Genomic DNA, 22987 nt, shown 5'->3' with positions numbered 1-22987 from the left:
AAACAGGATAGCTGTTAAAACTCAGATGCTGGGGGTACCTGGGTGGCTCAGTGAGTTAAGCCTCTGCCTTCAGCACGGCTCATGATCTCGGTGTCCTGGGATTGAGCCCTGCATCGGGCTCTCTGCTCGGTGGGGAGCCTGCTTCCCTCTCTCTCTGCCTGCCTCTCTGCCTACTTGTGATCTCTGTCTCTCTGTCAAATAAATAAATAAATCTTTAAAAAAAAAAAAAACTCAGATGCTGTTTACTACAGCTACATCCTCGAATACATTCATATTGCTAAAATTGTGAATTACAGAATTTATCTGATTACTCTCATCAATCTTTCATTTCCTTTTTTCCACCCTTGTATTTTAGCAAGCTCATCAACTTTATTCTTATTCTCTAAAAAGCCTGCAGTACAGATGAATATGTGATAGATGACAGATAGAAAGCTTTATTATGAAAGCCATATAAGGTCAAAAGCTGCTGTGCTGAGAATATACTATAAAGGGACAAACCAGTTATTTGGCTCTATAATAACCCAGATAGAACATGATGGAGCCAGCAGGATTGGGTGGAGGTTTTAATGTGGGGAAGTCTGTCTATGCAACTGAGTGGTGGAGTTTCCATTAACTGCATTAGGGAAGAACGGCCATGGAGCAGGTTTATGGCAGAAGAGGAGTTCAGACCTGGACAGCTTCACAGGATGTGAATAGGCAGTTGGATAAGGGAGTCTGCAGTTCAAGAAGAGGTCCAAGGTGAGTGTGTATATTTGGGCAGGGTTAGCATACATTTTTAAAGTCATAAGATTGTATGACATCACCAAAGGAGAGAATATGAACAGAAAAGGGAAGAGGCACAGGGACTGAGCTCTAGAATATCCCCCAGTTTAAGATATTATCTTGGTCAAATCACTTTTGAGAAATGCCACACCAAATCACACAAAAAAAACAGAATTATATGATAGTGTCAGTCACTAGAGCTTTTGCCAAGAGCGGGCATTATCTTTGCCCATTTGACATATTACAAATGGTTTCTTGCTATTTCAATATTTATTTAAGTTAAAATAATATTTTATGTTTATTACTAATTTATATTTTTATGTATTTATATAAATTAACTATGTACTTAGCTCATTTTTCTCAAGTGTTCTAATTCTTATTCATTTACAAAATCATTTTACATATTAAGGCAATTAACTCTTCACTTGTGATATTTGTTCCATATACTCTATTTTCATTTGCATTGGGTTTTGGTGTTAAAGATTTTTTTACTTTTTTAGCCAAATCTATCTATCAATTTCAGGTGTACAAGGTTGTGACTCAACACTTCCATATGTCACCCAGTGCTCATCATGACAAGTGCACTCCTTAATCCCCATGGCCTATTTCACCTATTCCCCTCCCAAACCTGCTCTGGTAACCACCAGTTTGTTCTCTAAAGTTCAGAGTCTATTTCTGTAAGAATGCATTTTTAAATTCATCCTCATTGACTATACAATTCCTGAGAATCTCCTACAACTATGTCCCAGGCCCAGCTCTGTTACAGCTATTTCTTACACATTTGAGTGGGGATTTTCTTAATAGACTGGGAGAAATCAACATAGACATGGAGAGTTTGCTGTCACATTAAATTAAACTTTAAATATGTTTTATACATGTGCAACAAACCTTTCATATTTGTCAGTTATTTAACTCTGCTTTCCCCTTTAGTCAAAAACTACTCTTCCTGGATTCCCCATTCAGTGAGGAAGCACATCTGTGATTTTTTTTCTTATCCAAAATCTAATCCACTGGAGTTTTTTTGACTTAGTTCTTTAAGAATCTTTTCATTTGAACTAACATTTTATTTTACCTTTAATATTTGCCTCCCAATCTTTTTTTCCTATTACTCCACTTTCTGTATATACTCCCCTAATCAAAAACACATTTCTATGACCACAAAAAATAAGCAAACCAAAAAACAAACAAAAAAACAAAAATACCCATGGTAAATACTAGGAACCCATAAACTGTTCCCCACTGCCTGGAGTGCCCACTTCCAGACACAATGCATGCCAGGGTACAAGACCCTCACTACCTCATGAAGCAGAGAGGTCCTTGAGAGGAAACTTGTGAGAACCTAACTGGCTCCCTTCCATCTGGGAATACAGAGAACAGGGACTCAAAAATTGGCCAAATAACAGATCTGTGGCATAGGCCATGGGTCAGTCTCTTTTCAAACAAAAAGGGCCCTTATTCCATCATCCGGTTGATGTTTTCTGCCAGCTATCATGTGACCCCACTGCATTTTCTGAACAGAAAAGCTTCTGACTGAAATGCTGATTAACAACGTAGACCGTTGCCTCTTATCTCAGCTTCACTGAATGTGCACCTCAAAGAACATCACGCATTTGATGTCTTAAACCCTGAGTCTCACCTATGTCCCTGAGGAAGATTCTCTTCCTTCTCTGGATACCCTCCCCATAACCATATATTGTTTGGCTCAGGCATAGATACATCAAATTCCACAGAATGTAGTTTGTCCGTTTCCCATCTGTGGTCATACATTCCATTTTAATGGCCATTTAACTAGAAAATGAATACTGCAGCTTGTAAGATGCTGAAAGACAGAAATCTCACTCTCTTTCATGATTCCTGGAATAATTACCCCTCCCCCTCCCATTTTGAGTATCTCACCTGCGCTTCCCCTGAAGGCTTCCCTCCCTCAAACTCTTCCATGTTCAATCCCTAAATATCCCCTCAACCATCTGCTCCTAATGATAGCTGTTCTGGCTTTAAACTACCTCAAGAAAATTCCTCCGACAGAACACGTACTCTGCTCATTTGCTCTTTCCTTTTAACAAGGAATGGTGCTTACTGAGCAGACCTTAAAGGAAATCTCCAAGTCAATACCATGTGATTTAAAGAACAAACTGAACAGACTGAATATGTGGGACATGGCAAGGGAAGTAATGTATTACCTGATTATCATGTCAGAATTCAGTACCTAAAAATAATCACCTCCCCTGATACTCATAAAGAAAAAAAAAAAGCTCAAAATGGGTATTCTCTAAAACTCGTGGGCAAGCCCTACTTGTCATCCCTGATATTTGATGTGAATCAGCTGGGTGGAGGAGGTGAGAATTTATTTTTTTAATTTGGTTTTGTTTATTTTAAGGAGGACTTTGGGTCCTTCTTTTCTAATTTAAGATAGATGGGGAAAATTAGAAGAGATTTCATGAAAAGATAAGCAAGAACTTAGAGACGTCCAATGACTGGGGAGGTGGTATCCACTTTATAGATTTGTGTAAGGAAAAGAGGAAAATACAGAATTGTATGTTCCTTCGTAAACATGTGTGAGAGAGGGGAGAGATTTAAATGGGGCTCACTTTTTTCCTTTATAAGCAAGGACATTTCTTTCTAAATTTAAAATGGGCAAAAAGTCAAAGAAGAAATCAAGAATAAGACTGGCCAGGAGAGAGGGCAGCAGAGCTAGTTTTAGAGGAATGTAGGAAATTACTCTGGTAACGAACGTTTTAGGGAAAGGGAGTAATTAGTAGTTTTCAGAAACCACAATTTCTAAATTGATGATTAACGGTTAAGTGCTTTGCATGTCCTAAGCACTCAATACATACTACGACTGATTGCTAAGTCACTTATGAAAAACAGCGTAACACTTATAAAGAAATTATACAAGCAATACCTGAGTGGGAAAGCTACAGGCATCTGAAGATCCCATTGAGATGGAAAATAAATGACCACGACAATAATAACCCTTACCTTCTCTGTGTCAATGCCTTTTGACATGGACCACGTTGAGACGATATAATCCATGACTCGTTCACTGAGGCCTTTGGGGACCTGATAGAGTTTGAGAAAGTCCCGCACATTATTCAGCATCTCATGGTATCGGTTGGTGTTAGCATACATTTGCTGGAAAATTGTGGTCACATTTCCAAAAATAGTTGCATAAAGAAGAGCTGAAAAAGAAGAAATAATGAAATTAAGACAAATATCCCAAGTGAAAAATAAGTATGAATATTTATTAATCAATGAATTGTTTGACAGAGATGCTTTTATAAACTCTTAGAGAGTAATGCATGTTAATCCCTGAGAGGAGTGCCTGGAATTTGATATTTACTCAGTAAATGTTACCTTCAGTCTGAAAAACATGACTTCACAAATATGTGCCACCCCAGTCAATGTGGCAAAACAATGTGGCAAAATCAACTTCCTAAAGATGAGATAAGCCAGAGTTATAATCTGCCTAAGGAATTCTAGCCTTATGACTAGAGATATCCTGCTGCCTTGTCCTTCTGAATGAAGACTAATCAATTTACATTTTCCAGGGATTGATGATCCAGTTTAGAAATGTATGCTCTTTTTCACTGCTTGCTTCTTTTAGCTTTTTGGAATACTTCTCTGCTAATAAATATTTTTAAGAGAACATCAGAAATATAGGGAATAAAGACAAATTAAAGAGTTCCATTTTTTTAAATAAGGAAACAGGGTTGGAATAAAGAGCTAACTTAAAACTGTGCAAGTGCCTGACAATTCCAGTTGTTAAACTCATGTTTAATATCACGTTTAGGGACAACCTGGGTGGGTCACTCAATTAAGTATCTGCCTTTGGCTCAGGTCATGATCTCAGGGTCCTGGGATAGAGCCCAGCATAAGGCTCTCTGCTCTATGGGGAGCTTGCTTCTCCCTCTGTCTCTGGCCCTCCCCTCCATTCATACGCTCGCTTGCTCTCTCTCTGTCTCAAATAAATAAAATCTTTAAAATAATAATAATAATATCCTGTTTAATCCCAGCATTGTAAGTTTTTTGATTCCATCATTTTAAAGCCAACTTGCAGACCACTGTTATTTATTTACAGAGCCCTATGAATGCAATAGTTTTTGATACCCATGACTGCTACCCTCTCCCTCAACCCATAATTCATCAAAACTTCTCTCTCCAGATGTGGTCAGGCTACCAATATTGACCTTATCTTGTAAAAGCTTTTAAAAACAATTGAGTTCAGCCCAGACTCAATGTACCTCCAATTCTACCCACCCACCCTATCCAGTCCCTTTGGTTCCATTCCTTGCTTGGCAGCAAGCCCTTTTGAAAAGGGGAAGTATTTTATTCCCCTTAATATTCATAAACACAGTATTTAGCAATCACATACATTCCATAAGCATTTCACAAATAAGTGGAGTATCACCAGGGGTCACTTCCATTCTGTATCCTCCAAGCATTTGAAAAATGACTCCTCTAAACTGAGTACAGTCTGGCTCATTTTGCAGTTTCATCAGTAGTATAAAATCAAGCTAGTAAAGCAACTTCAGAATCTTAATCTATCTTCAGAAGTCATACATTTTTTTAAGAACAGTTGTTCTCTGAATACAACAACTTATAAATTCACAACAGAAAGTTGTGATCTTATAAGCATTTACTTGGAGTTTTTTTGGTTTTTTATGTTTGTTTGTTTTGTTTTGGGGTGGTTTTTTTTTTTTTTTTTTTTTTTTTTGCTGTTATTTAGGGATTCTGATGCCCTTTCAGAGCAATTTTTAAGACCAATGATATTTCGTTAAAACTGGGTAGGAACAAGGCAACCTCCTCGGGTCCCCTCCTTCTTTAGGAGCTTTGTACTATCACTTTACTATGCCTCAATAAACCTCCCATGCTAAAAAAGCAAAAAACAAAAAACAAACAAAAAAAGCTGAGTAGGAACACTATAGCCCTGACATTTCTCAACTGGGAATGAATGAATGAATGAATGAATTCATTCATTCATTCATTCATTCATTTCCAGTGTAGTTAACATGCAGTTGTATTAGTTTCTGGGGTAAATAGAGTGACTCAACAATCCTATACATTACTCTGTGCTCTTGAATATATATGTGCTCTTAATCCCCTTCTCCTGTTTCACCCATCCCCCCACCCACTGCCTCTCCAGTAACCAACAGTTTGCTTCTTCCCTTTTTTGGTTTGTCTCTTTTTTTCCTTTGTTCATTCACTTTGTTTCTTAAATTCCACATATGAGTGAAATCATATGGTATTTGTCTTTCTCTGACTTATTTCACTTAGCATTATACTCTGTAGGTCCATCCATGTTGGTGCTAATGGCAAGATGGACCTTTAAATCTTTGAACATTTATATTTAAAAATAAAAACCAAAAAAGTAAGTAATCACAGATTTAACATCTCTATTCCATCACTGTTGATATTAAGAAAGAAAAAGAAATGTAAACAAATTAATGGCAGACGAATCATAACAAAATACAGAAGTTTTCATTTTCAGAGAAGAGAAATAAAGAGAATTTATGTCATTAAGATAATGAGCACTTCAGAAGTTACTGAAATAATGCTACGATCATTTTTTTAATAGTGTTCAGCTATTATAAGCTGTCAATAAATATCACAGAACTACCTATTATTTTGACATGTTTCAGCTTGTTTGGCTCCCTAAAATGTTTGCAATATGCTGTATTTGCCAAAGTGTCTTACTACTGCCTTTTAGTCTTACAAATTACCACACATTTCATCTTTTTGGGTACATTAAATATGCACACATTCTGCTCATATAAAAAGTTTAAGCACTAAAACATGAATAAAACTGCCACAGTATTTAAAAGTGTGCAGCATTAATAAATGAAGAATATAATCAACATCCCATTAAGTTTGGCATATTACAAAGATATACACTTCTGCTTCCCATTTTCATGGGTGTGTGGCGGCTTACACTAGGTAAGACTAAACAAGGTCAGAATCTAAGGTAAGGCATTCAATTATATGTATTTATATTAAAAAAATTTTTTTATTTTGAAGTTGCCAAAAAAACAGTAAAAAGTTCACATGTGCCCACATTCAGCTTCTGTCAGTGATGACATCTTACACAACTGAAGTCATTTATCAAAACCAGGAAATTGAAAATGGCACAATGCAATTAATGAGACTATTGCTCTTACTCCTATTTCACCACTGTTTCATATGCACTCATTTTGGGGGGTATATAATGTTATAAAATTTTAAAAATTTATCATGTAAATATCATATAAAATATTGTATATCACACACACACCTGTGTAATACACCTATATCTTTGAAAAGAGAAACTACTAATTCCTTAAAAATATTTTTAATGCTTAGGACTAGCATACATTTCAAAAAGCATAGTAAGAGCAAGCAACAACACTGCTTCCCACCACAGTCTGTGTTACCAGGATTAATGCGCACACATCTGTGTTGTGTGTGTTTGCCAAAATGTCTATTTTGTTTGAAGTAGGCTCCACACCCAGTGTGAAGCCCAGTGTGGGGCCCGAACTCACAACCCCGAGATCAAGACCTGAGATGAGATCAAGCCTCTGACACTTAACCCACCGACCTACCCAAGGCACTTCCCGGAATGTCTATTTTTTTAATAGCCCTTATATTTGACTGCAATGTGGCTATCATCAACTAATCTTTTCTTTTTTATTTTATAGTACTATTCTAATCCCCTGGAGGACCTTTGATCATCCCTCTCATTCTGCCTTGATTAGGACACAACAGATTACCCCAAAAGGTTTTAATAACTGAATCTTTAAAAACTGTTTTGGGTCTTATTTTGGGGAGCGAGGAGCAGTATTTAATACTGGTGGGAACAGCATTTTTGCTTCTAATTCTTTTAAACTGAAGTACAGTTGACACACAATGTTACACTAGTTTCAGGTATAGAATATAGTGATTCCTAGGTCTATACATTACGCTGCGTCTCATCTGCCACCATATAACGCTATTACAATACCAGTGACTATATTTTTTATGCTGTAACTTTCATCCTGTGACTTAATCATTCCTTAACTAGAAGCCTGTATGTCTCACTCCCCTTCATCCATTTTGCCTATTCCCCTACCCTGTCCCCTCTGGCCGCCATCATTTTGTTCTTTGTGTTTATGCACCTGTTTCTATTTTTTGTTTCTTTGTACATCTGTTTTGGTTTTTTTAGATTCCACACATAAGTGAAATCATATGGTATTTGTCTCTGACTTATTTCACTTAGCTGAGTAATATTTCATTATACACTCACCATCATCTTTATCCATTTATCTATGGAAAGATACTTGGTCTGCTTCCATATTTTGGCTACTGTAAATAATGCAATAAACAGAGGGGTGCATACATGTTAGTGTTTTTTGCTTGATTTGGGTAAGTAAATATCCAGTAGTGGAATTACTGGGTCATATGGTAGTTCTATTTTAATTTTTTGAGAAACCTACATACCGTTTTCACCACAGTGGCCGGGCCAATTTATATTCCCAACAACAGTGCACAAGGGTTCCTTTTCTCTGCATCCTCGCCAACACTTGTTATTTCTTGTCTTTTTGATTCTAGTAAATGGGCACATGTTTTATGAGAGAGGGCATGGGACAGAATACACAATAATGAGGGAAACTGACCTCAGCAGAAACTATCTCTATGCTACTAATTGTCAAAGACCTCTCTGCCAAATTACAGACACACAATAGCCATTCAAGTTAAACATATCCAAGAAAGAACTGTTAATTTACAACATCCTCTTTCCAACAACCAAATGTACTTTTTATCTCAGTGAACTGCAAAGCCACACCAGTTGCTCAGACCAAAAGCTACAGAGTCATCCTTCAATTCAGTTTTTGATGCTTCTCCTATACCTAATCCATCAACAATTCCTGTTGGCTCTACTTTCAGAACAGAGCCTCAGTTCAGTCACTGCTCACCACCTTTACCAGCATCCTTGCATTGTCTTCCTGAGCACGTGCTTTTCCACTGGTTCACTGGGTATCTATGGGCCAGTTACTGTCTAGGATTCGATTTCTTCACTTAAAACTTTAAAGAGAATCTTCACAAGAGGGTTGTGTTAAATGAGATAACTCAAATAAAACAGTTTTAAAAAGAGAATCCAATAGGGAGCAAGCTTCCATGTTATCTCTCAGCATCCACACCACCATCACCATCATCATCACCACCACCACCACCACCACCACCATCATCATCATCACCATCATCAATATAGCTAGCGATCAATTTTTCACACAGTAGAAAGAATGATCTTTTTTAAAAAAATAATGAAATAATCATGGCCCTCCTCTACTTAAAACCTTTCCATCATGGGACTTAAATTCAACTTGGTGATGGTCCACAGACACTTATAATCAGAGCACTACCTCCTTCGCTGATCATAACTTTCCACTTGCCTTCACTCCCTCTGCTCCAGTCAGATGAGCCCTCTTGGTACTTCTCAAACATTCCACAGTTATTAACGCTTCAGCACACTTTCACTAACTGTCCCCTCTGTCTGGAACACTGTTCTCCCAGATCTTCACCTGGTCTATTTTCTCTCCTCATTCAGGTATCTGCTTAAAAACCAGCTCACCCCAGAGGGCCTCCATGACTACCTTTCTAAATATCGCCTCCCTCAAAGATCGCTCTCCATTACCTTACTACACCTAAGTTCCTAATCTTATTTATCACTTTATTATTTACTTATTTACTCATTTACTTACTTATCTATCTTCCCCATTAGAAATGCAAATTCCATGAGTGCAGGCTTTGTCCTTTTTGCTTACTGCTGTTTTTCAGGCCTTGTCTTTTGTGCTCCTTACTGTATTTCTAGAACACAGACCAAGTTCTGGAACATAGTAAGTGTTCAATTATTTTTTCCAGTATAGTCACACACCAAAAATCCTAAGAAACAGTTTTTCAGAAACACCCTTTTTGCTAATCAAAGTCTCACCACTGGTGATACAAAAACACAGAAGGAATAGACATTATTAACGTGAGTAGGACAATAAAATATTTAGAACCTAAGGAGTCACGTGCCCTGGCTATATTAAGATAATAAATAAATTGGAGAAGGCCCATTATCATTCATCAAACATGAATGCCCATACTGGGCCTGGCCAGTTTTGTAGAGGCCTGTTACATAATTTTACCCTTTGAATGCAATGCTATATAGTCAATTTACCTACTTTACTAAAAATAACCAGGCTAATTTAGTAAAACTTGATAAGCCTCTTTTTATAAGCACTTCCATAGCCTTTCAGGCTTAAGCCAACTTTAAACAAGCTACTTTTGCAAGCTTATCATAGTTAAAGCCTTGGTAATTCTGGCATACAGATGGATAATTATCTAAAAAGTTTTATATTTCCTTATTCACACATGGAAATTACTTTGAAGATAGTTATGGTAGATTAAAGATGGCCACAAATTTCTGATACCTCTTCCACTGACAGGCAGGGTCTATATCCTTGCCCTTGAATCCAGGCATCTCACTCATGCCTGACTGATAGAATATAGTTACTATGCATATTTGCCCACATATGGACCGAAGCCTTAAGACACTTCCGGGGCACCTGGGTGGTTCAGTGGGTTAAGCCTCTGCCTTCAGCTCAGGTCATGATCTCGGGGTCCTGGGATCGAGTCCCACATCAGGCTCTCTGCTCAGGGAGAAGCCCGCTTCCCCCTCTTTCTCTCTGCCTGCCTCTCTGCCTACTTGTGATCTCTGCCTGTTAAATAAATAAATTTTTAAAATCTTAAAAAAGGAAGGAAGGAAGGAAGGAAGGAAGGAAGGAAGGAAGGAAAAGAAAGAAAGAAAGAAAGAAAGAAAGAAAGAAAGAAAGAAAGAAAGAAAGAAAGAAAGAAAGAAAGAGACTAGAAACTTCCAATTCCTTGCTGTTGGGACACCTGCTTTTGGAATGTAGCTTCCATGTTGTGAGGAAGCCCAGGCATTCTTCTAGAGAGGCCTACATGAAGAGCAATCAAGGCACCAGCCAGTAGCCATAGCTGTGCTCCCAGCTAAGCACTGGTCTTAAATTGAACTATTTAAAATATTGATAAGAGAAGACATTTCTGGTAACACATAAGGCTACATAGGTGATTCAATAATCACTTTCCTTTCTATTTCTATTTACATTTAATAATGATAGTTAAGACATGAAGGAGAGTCTGGTTGGCTAGTCAGTTGAACATCTGACTTGATTTCGGCTCAGATCATGATCTCAGGGTCCATGAAATCAAGCCCCGCATCGGGCTCCATGCTGACTGCTTGGGATTCTCTCTACCTCTGCCCCTTCCCCTGCATGTGTACTCTCCTCTGCACATGCATGCATGCTCTCTCTCAAAATAAATAAATAACATATTTTTAAAACATTATAAGGGGCACCTGGGTGGCTCAGTCAGTTAAGTGCCTGCCTTCGGCTCAGGTCATGATCCCAGAGTCCTGGGATCAAGCCCCATACGGGGCTCCCTGCTCAGCAGGGAGCTTGCTTCTCCCTCTCCCACTTTCCCTGCTTGTGCTCCCTCTCTTGCTGTGTCTCTGTCAAATAAATAAATAAAATCTTTTTAAAAAATTATAAAAGCTATGAAGTAAATGTTCTAGCAATCTATAACTATGCGTGCAGCACACAGCTTGACAACATCAGCTAACCAGCCACGTCTGTGGCTGAGCCACCTAAGAAGTGGATTTTCCAGACCCATTCAAGCCACCCCAGCTGATACTAAGTCATGCCCTCCTATCCATCCATAAATTAGAATCAAGAGCAAAATAAGTAGCTGTCCTTATTTTAAGCTGCTAAGTTTGATTAGTTATACAACTAAAATAATTTAAACCTTAATAAAACAGATTAATTCTCAACAGGATAGAGAACCTGAGGGAAAGGGCGAGTGAGAGCCTTATGATGTACATCAGAGCTCAATAGTATATTTTAGGAGATACTTTTAAGATATTTAATATACTTTATATTTTCAAATTCTGAAACACTGTTTTTATAATATAAACATTAATATCATGATTGTTAATGTTTTCAAAAGGAGGCATAGATTAAAAGATTGAATAATGCCATTATTACTAATCACAGATTTCATTTTCCATTCAACATTGTTGAAATCAGTAGATATTTATTGAACACCTATTTTATACCAGCCACTATACTAGCCACTAAGGAAATGATAAAAAGACAGATGTAATTCCTGCTCTAAAGTAGTAGCATTATTTTCTATAGAAAAGTATAATCTTTAATTCTCCCAAATCCCATTCTTTGAAAGAAGTCTAATGATCTTTTCCTTTTCCTAGTTTACAAAAATTCACAAATAAACTTAAAGCCAGTCCAAGTATATATACTAAAACTAGCTTATTTTTCATGGTTAAATAATTTGCAAAGTCAAACAAAAATCTATGTTTAGCGAATTAATTGTAACTCAGCTTCCACTCTCAGGAGTTGCTCATGAAAACAGATTAAAGGATGTTATCTGGGTCTCTGAAAGGAATTACATTCTCCAGTTATTTCATTTTGTTTGCTCCTTAGGTCAAGCTGTATCCATTCATCTCATTAATGATCTGTACTTTTTAGACTTTTTGTGACTGTTCATGATAACACCCAACATTTACTTTTCCTAATTACCTTCTTATAATTCTTGGCAAGTAAACATTGGCCTTAAAATGAACAATTTAAAATGTTGCTCTGAAAATGCAACCTTCTGGTAACCTTTAAACCAAGTAGGTGGTTTAACTATGGTTTCCTTTCTATTTACATTCATTAAAGTCCACTTTGATAATGATATTTAAGATGTAGAAAGAAAATGTTCCATCCATCTCTGTTTGTATGGGTAGCTCCCAGACTGTTAAACATATGAAATGGCTCCTGTTGGTCTTAGAACAAAATGAAGAAGCTGATCATCAGAAACCTATGGTTTCCAAGTCTTCCTCTCCTTCCAGCTCTCTCATATGGTTCCTGGTTTCCCTGAATGCTCTTTTGCAATGACCCATATATGTAGGCACTCTCCAGGCATCCGCTCATGAGCAGGTATTTTTTCTCTTCCAGTCTCCCCTTAATCTATGCCCTGTTCCACTTAGTACCCAAAATGCCAATTATCCAGTTAGAAATGAATCTTATTACTTTATGTTAAATATTAAAAACTATTTAATATACTATCTCTCAAAGAGATATTGGAATTTTGAAGAAAGGAAGTCCAGTTAATACAATGAATTGATTAAATCATTATTTGAATTAAATGCTAACTATTGCAATGAGTTGGGATGCAGAGGGACAATTTTTAGAACTTAGCTAATTATAGCATAATATTGGACAGACTGCACAAGTTTATGAATGATCCCATGAGTACCATAACAACTGACTACATCAAAATAGTCTCAATAATTACATGGCAATGATTATTGATATTATTTCCTATATACCCTAAAGAGTCACTTAATTTTATGAAATTAATACATAATAACAGAAACCTCTGTTAATCAATTACTAATGTAACATCAAAGATGGAAGAAAAGGGAGGGAGATGAATGGAAAGATGTAAGGAGATTGTTCATTCAGAAGAACTCCAAGATATTAAAGTTCAAGTAAAAACAAAGAATCAAAGGATCAAAATAGCTTATCTTCACTTTTATCTTTCTGTGATAGTTATTCTATTTTTTATGCTAAGTAATTTCATTTCCTTTTTCCTTCTAATCCAGCAAAATGCATTTAAACTCCAGTAAAATTAGTACATTTACCTTGACTATATAGCTATAGAAGTTTCTGTAACTTTGATAAAGACTAACTGGAAAATACAGAACAATGACTCTGAAGTAAGAGGAGTGATAATAATAGGTTTGATAATAATAAATGCTCAATGAATAGTGACCTCATCATTTCAGATTCATTTATTGTGAATCAAAGAATAGTTCCTAAAAAGTACCAAAATATATCAGGCAACCAGAAACAACCAAATGTTAGAGTTATCTTTAAAGGCCCCCAGCTCCCCAGCTCCCTTCTAGGGCCCATCTCTTCCCTCTCTTTGATCTACCTACCAGTACCCTGAGCCCCCCTCTTACAGGGACCTACCTCATTGCCTAGAACATCACAGCCTCCTGGCTGGTGCATTGCTCAGCTAATGCAAAGGTGACATTAGTCACACACACACAAAACTTCAGAGGGAGCTGTCTCAGGTACTAAACACCATCTCAAGCAAAGGCACTGTTAGATCTGCCATCCTTGGGACATTGGTCATTCTTGTTATGTTTCTCAGAAATTCTAAAGCCATCTTAGAAAGTGATAGAGGAAGAAGAAATGTGAGGAGGTTTGGAAAGCAAAAGCACACAGACAGAGACTGCTGGTGATGCACAGTCACTTAGACGTGCCTGAAGGTTAAGGAGATACTTTTATTTTGACATTATTTTTCAAAAATCATAGTTACAAAGAAAGACTAAAGCTTCAGCTGAGTACAAACGACCAAAGGAAAATAAGATATGTTCATTTCAGGTGATGTCAAGGCAGGTAGAGATCAGCATAAACACAAAAGGCAGAACACCAACTTGGGAAAGATAGCATAATGAACCTTTTTATTTTCTATGTCTAAAAATTGCTACTGTTTTGGTTTCTAGGAACATCTGAAAGTATAAACTACATTTTAGAAGTTACTTAACTAATAATATGTGTTTTTAGTACTTCTGTTTTGTTTCCAATATTTTTTTTCCTCTGTTAAGTTAGGAGAAGGCACATTTTCTCCTCTCTCATCTCTATTCACACACACAGAGAGAGTTCAATTATGCTCTGATCTGATGAATAGATAATAATAAGTTGTATTCTTCAAGATATTTATAAATTCTTATACTTTATCTTTCTTTTTAAAAATAACTTTAAAACACAAAAAAGGAAACTATAATGGTTCAGACTATAGTAGTTCAATGATTTTGATACAGGAATTTTCCAGTGTCCCTCAAATTATGGAATGCCAAGATCAACCTGCTTTACCTAGCTGTTAGTCCACTTTTACAAGCTACAGGAAGAAAAAAGAGGAAATGAAGTGAGTTCAGAATGGTATAATTAAGATGAAAATGGAACTTATTTTATTTATGGCTCTGCTTGGTTTATTCTGTACTAGATACACATTTTAGTTGCTTTACAGTAGTCTTCACTTTTCAGTAATGATATCTGCAAGTCATTTTTGTCATCCTTAGCACCAGAATACAAAAATAAACAATAAGTAGAGAATAACATAAAATCACCTACTCTTTCTATGTATCTATAACGTGGGTGTTACTATTATGCTTACATTAGGATGGAAGCACCAGATATAGTATTTGAATACTGTTAAGATACCTTATTGGCAAAACACAAGTATTACTGATCCAAGATCCAAAAGTGAAGTGGCACTACCAGCAACCTGAGGGTTCCTAAGAACAGTACCTGTGGGACCACCAAGAGCTCCTCATATCCTCTTGAAACCTGTCTTCTTGCTGACCCTCCATACAATTCGTTCTTCCTTCCAAATCTTTGTTCATGCGACTCCCCCGTGGTGGCTTTCAAAATACGACCACAATTTTTTTCCATCTTGGTATGCACATGTCTTTGCACTGAGACTTTATGGCTTCTCTACCATAGGTGGAATCTATTTCCTTTACTCTGGGCTGGCTTTGTGACTTCCAGTAGAAGGTGGCATAGATGATATCACGCAATTTTGCTTTCAATTGATGGGTATACATAGAAACATGACTAGAAGGATGTTTACAAAATGTTGATAGTTGCTATATCTGGGCAATAGAATTTGTGGCGATTTTTGTGTTCCTTACCCTAGTCTACTTTTAAATGTTTACAATAAGCATGTACCATTTTCACAAAAAGGATAAGTTGTTCACGTTTTTAGAAAAGACAGAGCTATAAATCTCTTTAAAGGACAATTAGGTCAGTTCCCAGGTGACATATTCATGAAAAGTCATTAAAAACCCGAGACTAATGGTGATAGCAAATCTTCACTTCGTGCTTACTATGAGCCATATATAAGTTATCTCATCAAATTCACACAATCACCCTAAGTTACTATTTTATCCTCATTGTAAACATAAGAAAACAAATTCAGGAAATTAATCTGCCCAAAGTTAGGTCAGAGCTTCAGTCTCAGTAACTACACAACCTAACACCCTTATCAGCTTTAATGTTGATATTGCAAATAATAATCACCCTATCCCATAGCAGACCTCTTATAGCCAATGTTAGCTGTTTACTAATCATTGATCTGACCAAAAGTTCTTAAATAGGAGCAGCAGATCTCCAAGAAACAAATACTCCCAGGGTCTACATTATAGGTCAAGTAGAAACAGGATGTGCCCCTTAAGTGAGATGTACCCATCACTAAACTAGGATATGCTTACATGAATACAGACAAGAAACCCTTAAATCTGCTATGGTTGCCACAAAACCCAAATGCTCTTTTAGTGCAGTAGAAAACAAAATTTATTGATTAATATCTCTGTAACATAAAAGGAAAATTCTAGTTTGTGTTGCTTATGCTTATTCACTAAGATACACTATTACATACTAAGATACATATTGATACTAATCAGGCATTAATCTTTATTTTGACAGAATTAAAAATTCAAGAAACTAGATATACACTTAACTGATGAAATGGACTAACTTGTGAATCTTAGAAGCAAAATATCCAGGGAACATGAGCAATACAATCTTACACTTACAGTGTGCCCATCATCAGCCTCATTCTGTACACTCTGAAATGTATCTTAAATGTACTTTAAATATCCTTTGATCCACCATCACAATCTAGTTTAGATGCTCTGTCATCACTTTGCAATGACTGTAATGACCTTCAGCTGGACTCTTCCTTCTATTTTTCTCAATTATTAGGGTCAGCCCACTGAACTCAGCAGCAAAAAATATCTTTTATCAGCCATCTTTGAACCCTTTCTTTAAAGAAGTGGGTACAGTAACTTGTCCAGTCTACAGATCTTGTCACTATTCTCCTGTTTCCCTTCCATCTGGAAACTACATTAACACCAAGTTTCCAAGCCAGATAACAGCACTTTGGGTGGCGGAGTGAAGCTTTTCATTCTGGAGCTTAGAAGGGAGATAAGATATTGTACATTTCTTTATGTGGCCATTTTCTCCCTATATAATCTATATACCCTTTACATGGTAGAGATACAAAGTTACAATTTTCAAAAGTAAAACTGAGCAATTTTATGAGGTAGATATTTTGATCAAGGTTACCACTGCTGTTCAATTGGTTAAGAGTCTGTCTCTTGATTGGCTCAGCTCATGATCTCAGGGTTGTGAGATCGAGCCCCACACTTTACTCTGCCCTGGGCATGGAGCCTGCTTAAAATTCTCTCTTTCCCTTTCCCTCTGCCCTTCCCCCACAACTCTCCCAAAAAAAAAAAAAAAAAAAAAAAAGAGCACCCTTGCTGTTTTCTCTGGTCCATTGTTGGCTCCTCTCTCTTTAAGAGTCCTTTATGAAATCAGTTGCTAAGAGTTTGTCATTCTACCTTCAGAAGAACTCTTACAGCTTCCTTTCTGTTAACATCTCTAAAGCCAGTCTTGTCATCCCCTGGCTAGTTTAACCACAACAACCTCCTACCTGCTCTACTTATCTCTGCTCTCCATTATACAACAGTGTGCACAAGGATACCTGGCTAAATCTCCTAAAATATTAAAATTTGTGGTCCTGTTTTCCTCCTTAAAAATATTTAGGATATGCACATAGTCTATTAGGTAAAGGCACTCTGAAAGAAATGGTAGGATCTCTACAATGGGAAAAAGTATCTATCTGCCAGACTCAGTAGTTTTTTTTTTTTTCCCCACAAGTTATTTTATTTAACACTTCCCCACCTAGACTCTGAGCTGCTGAGAGTTAGAAACTATATCCTTGACTTTTTTTCAAAGCAAGTCAGAGTTTTGCCTAGCGAATGAATAAATGAAAGTTAATTTCGCCTTCTATAAATAAAGGGACGTGAGGATTTCTCTATGTGAGTATAGCAGAACATTAGAACGGCTGTATCTCCCCCTGCTTATACAAAGCATGAACAACCTTACTACTTATGAGAATTTCATGTAATGCATAGCAAACACTTCATCAAAGGCAAGGCATTATAATCCCTGAATGAATGTATTTTTTAAGCCTTTTAATCCAGGGCCAGTATCCTCTATTTCCTTCAGAATCCTCAAGAATAACTAGATATTCTTCAACAAAGTGTGTGACCGACAAAAGTTGCTAACGAAGGTGAAACAGTTACAACATGGTAGGGACTCCATCCCTTGTTTGATGAAATACCACAAGTTTGTCAAAACTGTTAAGAATGGTATTTTAGCTATTTTATGAATATAATTAGCCCCCCCCATACTGGCCATGGGTGGTCATGATACGCATGAACATATCAAGCACACATATATTAAGTGCTTACAGTATGTAAACACAATGCTAGTACCTATGGAAGATACAGACGTGCAATTTTGTACATATATTTTAAATGTTTAAATTTACATCAAAACCAATGTGGTTATAAAATTGTGTTCAGGAATGATTATGAATGTTCTCATATTTCTTAAAAACGTTCTTCAGCAAGGTATCAGAAATCTGACAAAATATCAACACACTAAGAATCCTGATCATTAAATAATAATACATTTGGCAAAATGCTCTAGAATAAATAAGGTGAAAATGGAGGAGGGTGACCTTACTTTTCTACTGAGACTGTTCTACATTAACATCACAGGTTAGTTAACCTCATCATCACTGACTTAACACTGCCCTAGACAACTCTCATTACTCTCTTCCTTTTTTTTTTTTTTTTTTGACCTCCTATCTGTGGGTTTTATTAACATATAATGTATTATTTGTTTCACGGGTACAGGTCTGTGATTCATCAGTCTTACACAACTCACAGCACTCACCATAGCACATACCCTCCCCAGTGTCCATCACCCAACCACCCCATCCCTCCCATCCCCTCCCGTCCAGGAACCCTCAGTTTGTACTCTCTTCTTTTTAAATAGCGCTATCTCCTTCACTTTTAGGACACACTGTTCCTCTCCTGGCTCTTGTCTCCTCCCTTATCTAAGCTGTCTGTCCAATTAATCATTCAAACCAACACATTCTGAGAGTAAAAGAGGGCACTCTCAATAGTTATGCTGGGACAACAGGCGTTAATAGAACTGGGGCCGCAATGGATCACTCCATTCTTATTCCAGTTCCTCTTCCTATGGTCCCTCCCCTCATTATAAGAAACAAGGTATACAGGCTTCTGATAGGCTTTTGCATCAGAACTCACTCGAGGAAGACTGGCCATTCATGGGATCAACTAGCATCTAATCCAGATGGTTTTCATGCCCTACCATCTCATGTAGCAAGTGCCTACACACATCACTTTATTTGAACAAATATATCTCTGAAACGGCCTAGTGTGTTGACTAAAAGGAACCATGTTGTGTCCTCCTAGCCTAGAATATTCCCCCAAATCTCTTTTTACTGTCATCTAAATGGACATAAAGTATAAAACCAAGGCTCTAGAAGCTGAAACCCCTACATTCTCTTTTTGCTGGGACTATATACAGATTAATTTAGCTGACCCTGAGAATTTAAAATGAACAATATTTCAAAAAGATATGAGTGACATGAGAAAATTCTGTCTAGAGAAGGCAAAATAACTTACAAGGTGGAAGGAATTTGATTTGATGGAGCAGTCCGGAATTTGCAAACCATATTCTTTTGAACACAATAATTCTCTATGACTTTAACAGATGTTTGTCTAAAAAAAAAATAGTTTCTGGATCAAATAAGTTTTCTATTAGCTCTCTCTCTGAGAGCCCCAATTCACATTAGCATATCACAATGCTCATTAACATATCAAAAGCTCTGAGAAGCCTTGCAGTAAAGACACCATTTTTCATAGTTGTTTGTTCTTGGAACCCTTTTTATTCATTAAAACCTTAGGAACATTTTGCAGATCTCCATGGAAAACCATTTCACAGTCCCTGCAGTAGGCAGGAGGGAGCAGGTGCAGGCACTGGAGCGGATGAGAGACGGTTACAGTCCCAGGATGCTAACACAGGCCAGCAATGAGGAACCCATTCTAGCAAATCTAAAAACTGGTGGTGCTACGTCAACCAGTGTCACAGACCCATGTAGAGAAGGAAGCAATTATGGAAGGTAATGCTTTCTGAAGGAAAATCAAGAGGAGTGCTAGCTAGGTGGTGAGGCCACACTTGAATTTGACTTAAAAATGATCCAGGCAGTGGTAGAGAGCAAGGTGAGAGGTGAGTATAGGTGAGTTGGCAGGGCTTGTTGCTCCCTCTAGCCAGAGCTGCAGGGTTTGTAGGCAGACTCTCTGTGTTCCCCGACCACTGTTTTGTGGGTCTCAAAGTGACATTCTCTCGTGGAGTCTGAAGTCCGTGTTTGATGAATAAAGAGTAAAATGCTACTGAAAAAGCTTGCTCTTGGAGGTGTAGACAGTTTACACTGGAGGGTGGAAGTGACTAAAGACAGGTGAACAAGCCAGCAAGTTGGGAACCATCTCTGTGAAGAAGAAATTAAGAGTACCTGAAACAGAGGCACCTGGGTGACTCAGTGGGTTAAAGCCTCTGCCTTCGGCTCAGGTCATGATTCCAGGGTCCTGGGATCGAACCCCGTGTCTGGCTCTCTGCTCTCTTTCTGCCTGCCTCTCTGCCTACTTGTGATCTCTGTCTGTCAAATAAATAAAATCTTTAAAAAAAAAAAAGAGTACCTGAAACAGAGCATGGACTAGTAAATAAAGAGAGGCACCAACCAAGCAAAGACATGAGGAAGAATCAGCAAGACAGAATGCCCTAAGTCATGGACCCATCCACACTCAGTTATATCCTTGCAGTCTTGGGGGCCTGGGAAGGGTCTGCCCTATCTTGGCACTCTGCATATTCAGTGTGTATGATCTTCCTTTATGTTGACCGGTACCTTCCCGAATCTTTTTGAGAATGACTTCAGTTGTATACATTTAGCTTCCCTCTATATATAAAGTGTAAATTTTGTTGTAAACAAGAAAACATATTTTCCATGAATTGTGAATTTCTCAGGAGAACCTTGTTCATTGCTTGGAGCAATAAATGTAATGATGTGAAAGGTGAACTGAGTCAAACATGCATTTTAAACATGTATTTTATCTATAAGAGAGCACCTCACTGACTTACTTTAAAGATAAATTCCCACCCTGTGTTTAAACTGGACTGGGTTTTTCTTTTAAAGACTCATCACCAAGAGATTATCATGTTTAAGACAATTATATCGTCATCCAATGAAAGGAACAAACCTATGTGATGATGTATGAAGACATGAAAATAATCCATCATGAAATAGAATTTATTACTCCACTTACAATTCCTGGGAACTATGATTTGTAGAAACTTTGAGTATTCCAGCCAGGGAAAATTTCTACCCTCAGCCTATTCATTAGTTGCTGGCTGAAATGTAAAACTTAGTTAATTGCCTATAATGAATGCAGCCAACACAAACCTACTAGGTCAACAGAAATGGCATTGGTTTAGTGGGTTCCACGGGCTTTAATTCTTTATTTGATAAAATTATCCTCATCTTTTTAATTTGCAAGACTGTGTACCCCATGAAGCATTGTGCAGCCCCTGAAACATGACATGATATATTACTAAATGTCTTCTCTATCTCCCACATTACTAGGTTTCATTCTTTTCTAATAACACTGGGTACCAAATGTTCACCTTTTCAATAAATCATTACTGCCAAGGTCTGACGTGTATGGAATAAAGCCGTACCAAGTTCATTTTACTGGGCACATCACTGTGGCAGAAATGTCAACTATAATAAGCATGTGATGAAAAAGATCTTCAGGGCTCTTGTCAGGTAGTACATAACCTGACAGTAGGTTAAAATTGAGCATTTACATGAAGAGGCTGGGTGACTGTGGCTGACAGCTGTCATTAACAATGTGAAGAAGAAGAATTATGCCACCTAAGATCTCCCAGCTTTCACAATTTATAGGTGCTTTCACATTCCCATTTAACCCTTCTAACAAACATGGGATTGGGCATTATTCCCCACTTATGGGTGAGAAATACGTCTCTTCTCCCCTTCCATACCGCCACTGCCCTGATTCAGACACTCAGCATCTCTCAGCTGAATGACTGCCATAGCCTCCTGACTGACATCCTTGCCAACGATCATGTTCCAGCCATAAGAACTAAATAATACTGGGCTTCTCTGGGAGGATAAAAGAACCTGAAAACTCAGTTGCTTAACAACAACCAATTTTTACTTTTTGTTCACAACTTTGGGGTGGATGGGATCACATAATTCATTATGTTGTTTGAATGCCTAATTTATGGATCTATAATGTGGCTCTTAATGAATAAAATTGCCTTTTGCAATTCTTTCAGTTATCAGGAGAACTCATACGATTTATCTGAAAATGAGAACTATACACAAAGCAGAGATTCAAGCACATGTCAGTAAGTTCTACACCCTTGAGCACTCAGTAAATGTGAGTTGCTCAATGGACTAACTCACAGACAGTACATTTGGGAAGAATGATTGTTTAATGATTCTGTGTTTTAATTGCATTAGGTATTGTTTGGAGGCACTTAAGAAATCAATTATTTTTACTTTTCTGAAAAGATCTGGAGTAAAAGAAAATAATAAAATTCTGTAACCATTTATCATAAATGCCCCAAATCCTTCTCAGTATTTTCTCCAAAGAAAGAATCAGGCAGCAGGGTATAAAAGAAACTGGAAATGAGAGCAGACCTTAGATATTGCAAGTCACATGGAGTGACTATCACCAGTCTGCTGCTGATACAAAGTGATTTCTGTGTATGCATTGGTCAAACAATTGTTCATGTTCCAATGGCTAGTCTGGTTCTAGCTTTCTATGTTTAATTAGGAACGCAGGCTTCTAAAATAACAGTATATGTTAGGGGGCTTAATACCCACTAACTCTTAAGCATGCAAGAGGCCTGAGAGGCTTGAGCCCCGAAAATAATTTGTATTTAAAACAAACTTAAAATTCCTCCCATAGAAGTAAGAGCAGAGCATAAAGTTTAACTCCTAGAACTTTATTCCTGAAAGAGTGAGGTTTTTGCTGGACATTTTGCTTGCGTATTTGTTAACACAGAAGATTTAACTTCACAAGGAAGCTCATAATTAAAGCAACTGAGCACCCATGTATAAATGTGCTTTTGCCTTTTAAATGGTTGGTAAGGTTAAGAGCATGGGATTTTGCATTCAGAAT

General features: G+C 37.3%; 1 protein-coding gene across 1 annotated transcript in view; it reads right to left on the bottom strand.

The window, feature by feature from the left end:
- Positions 1–22987, bottom strand: part of KCNH5 (potassium voltage-gated channel subfamily H member 5) — a 314829-nt gene that overhangs the window by 110502 nt on the left and 181340 nt on the right. Inside the window, exon 8 of the mRNA XM_032875242.1 lies at positions 3742–3941. Within this exon, the coding sequence (XP_032731133.1) occupies positions 3742–3941 (200 nt within the window). The remainder of the gene's footprint in view (positions 1–3741; positions 3942–22987) is intronic.

This window comes from Lontra canadensis, unplaced genomic scaffold (assembly GCF_010015895.1).
Source record: "Lontra canadensis isolate GAN:19392208 unplaced genomic scaffold, GSC_riverotter_1.0 scaffold55, whole genome shotgun sequence".
In the NCBI taxonomy this organism is placed as follows: Eukaryota; Metazoa; Chordata; class Mammalia; order Carnivora; family Mustelidae; genus Lontra; species Lontra canadensis.
Note: the sequence above shows the minus strand (reverse complement) of the source record. Positions and strands in the feature narration are given on the sequence as shown.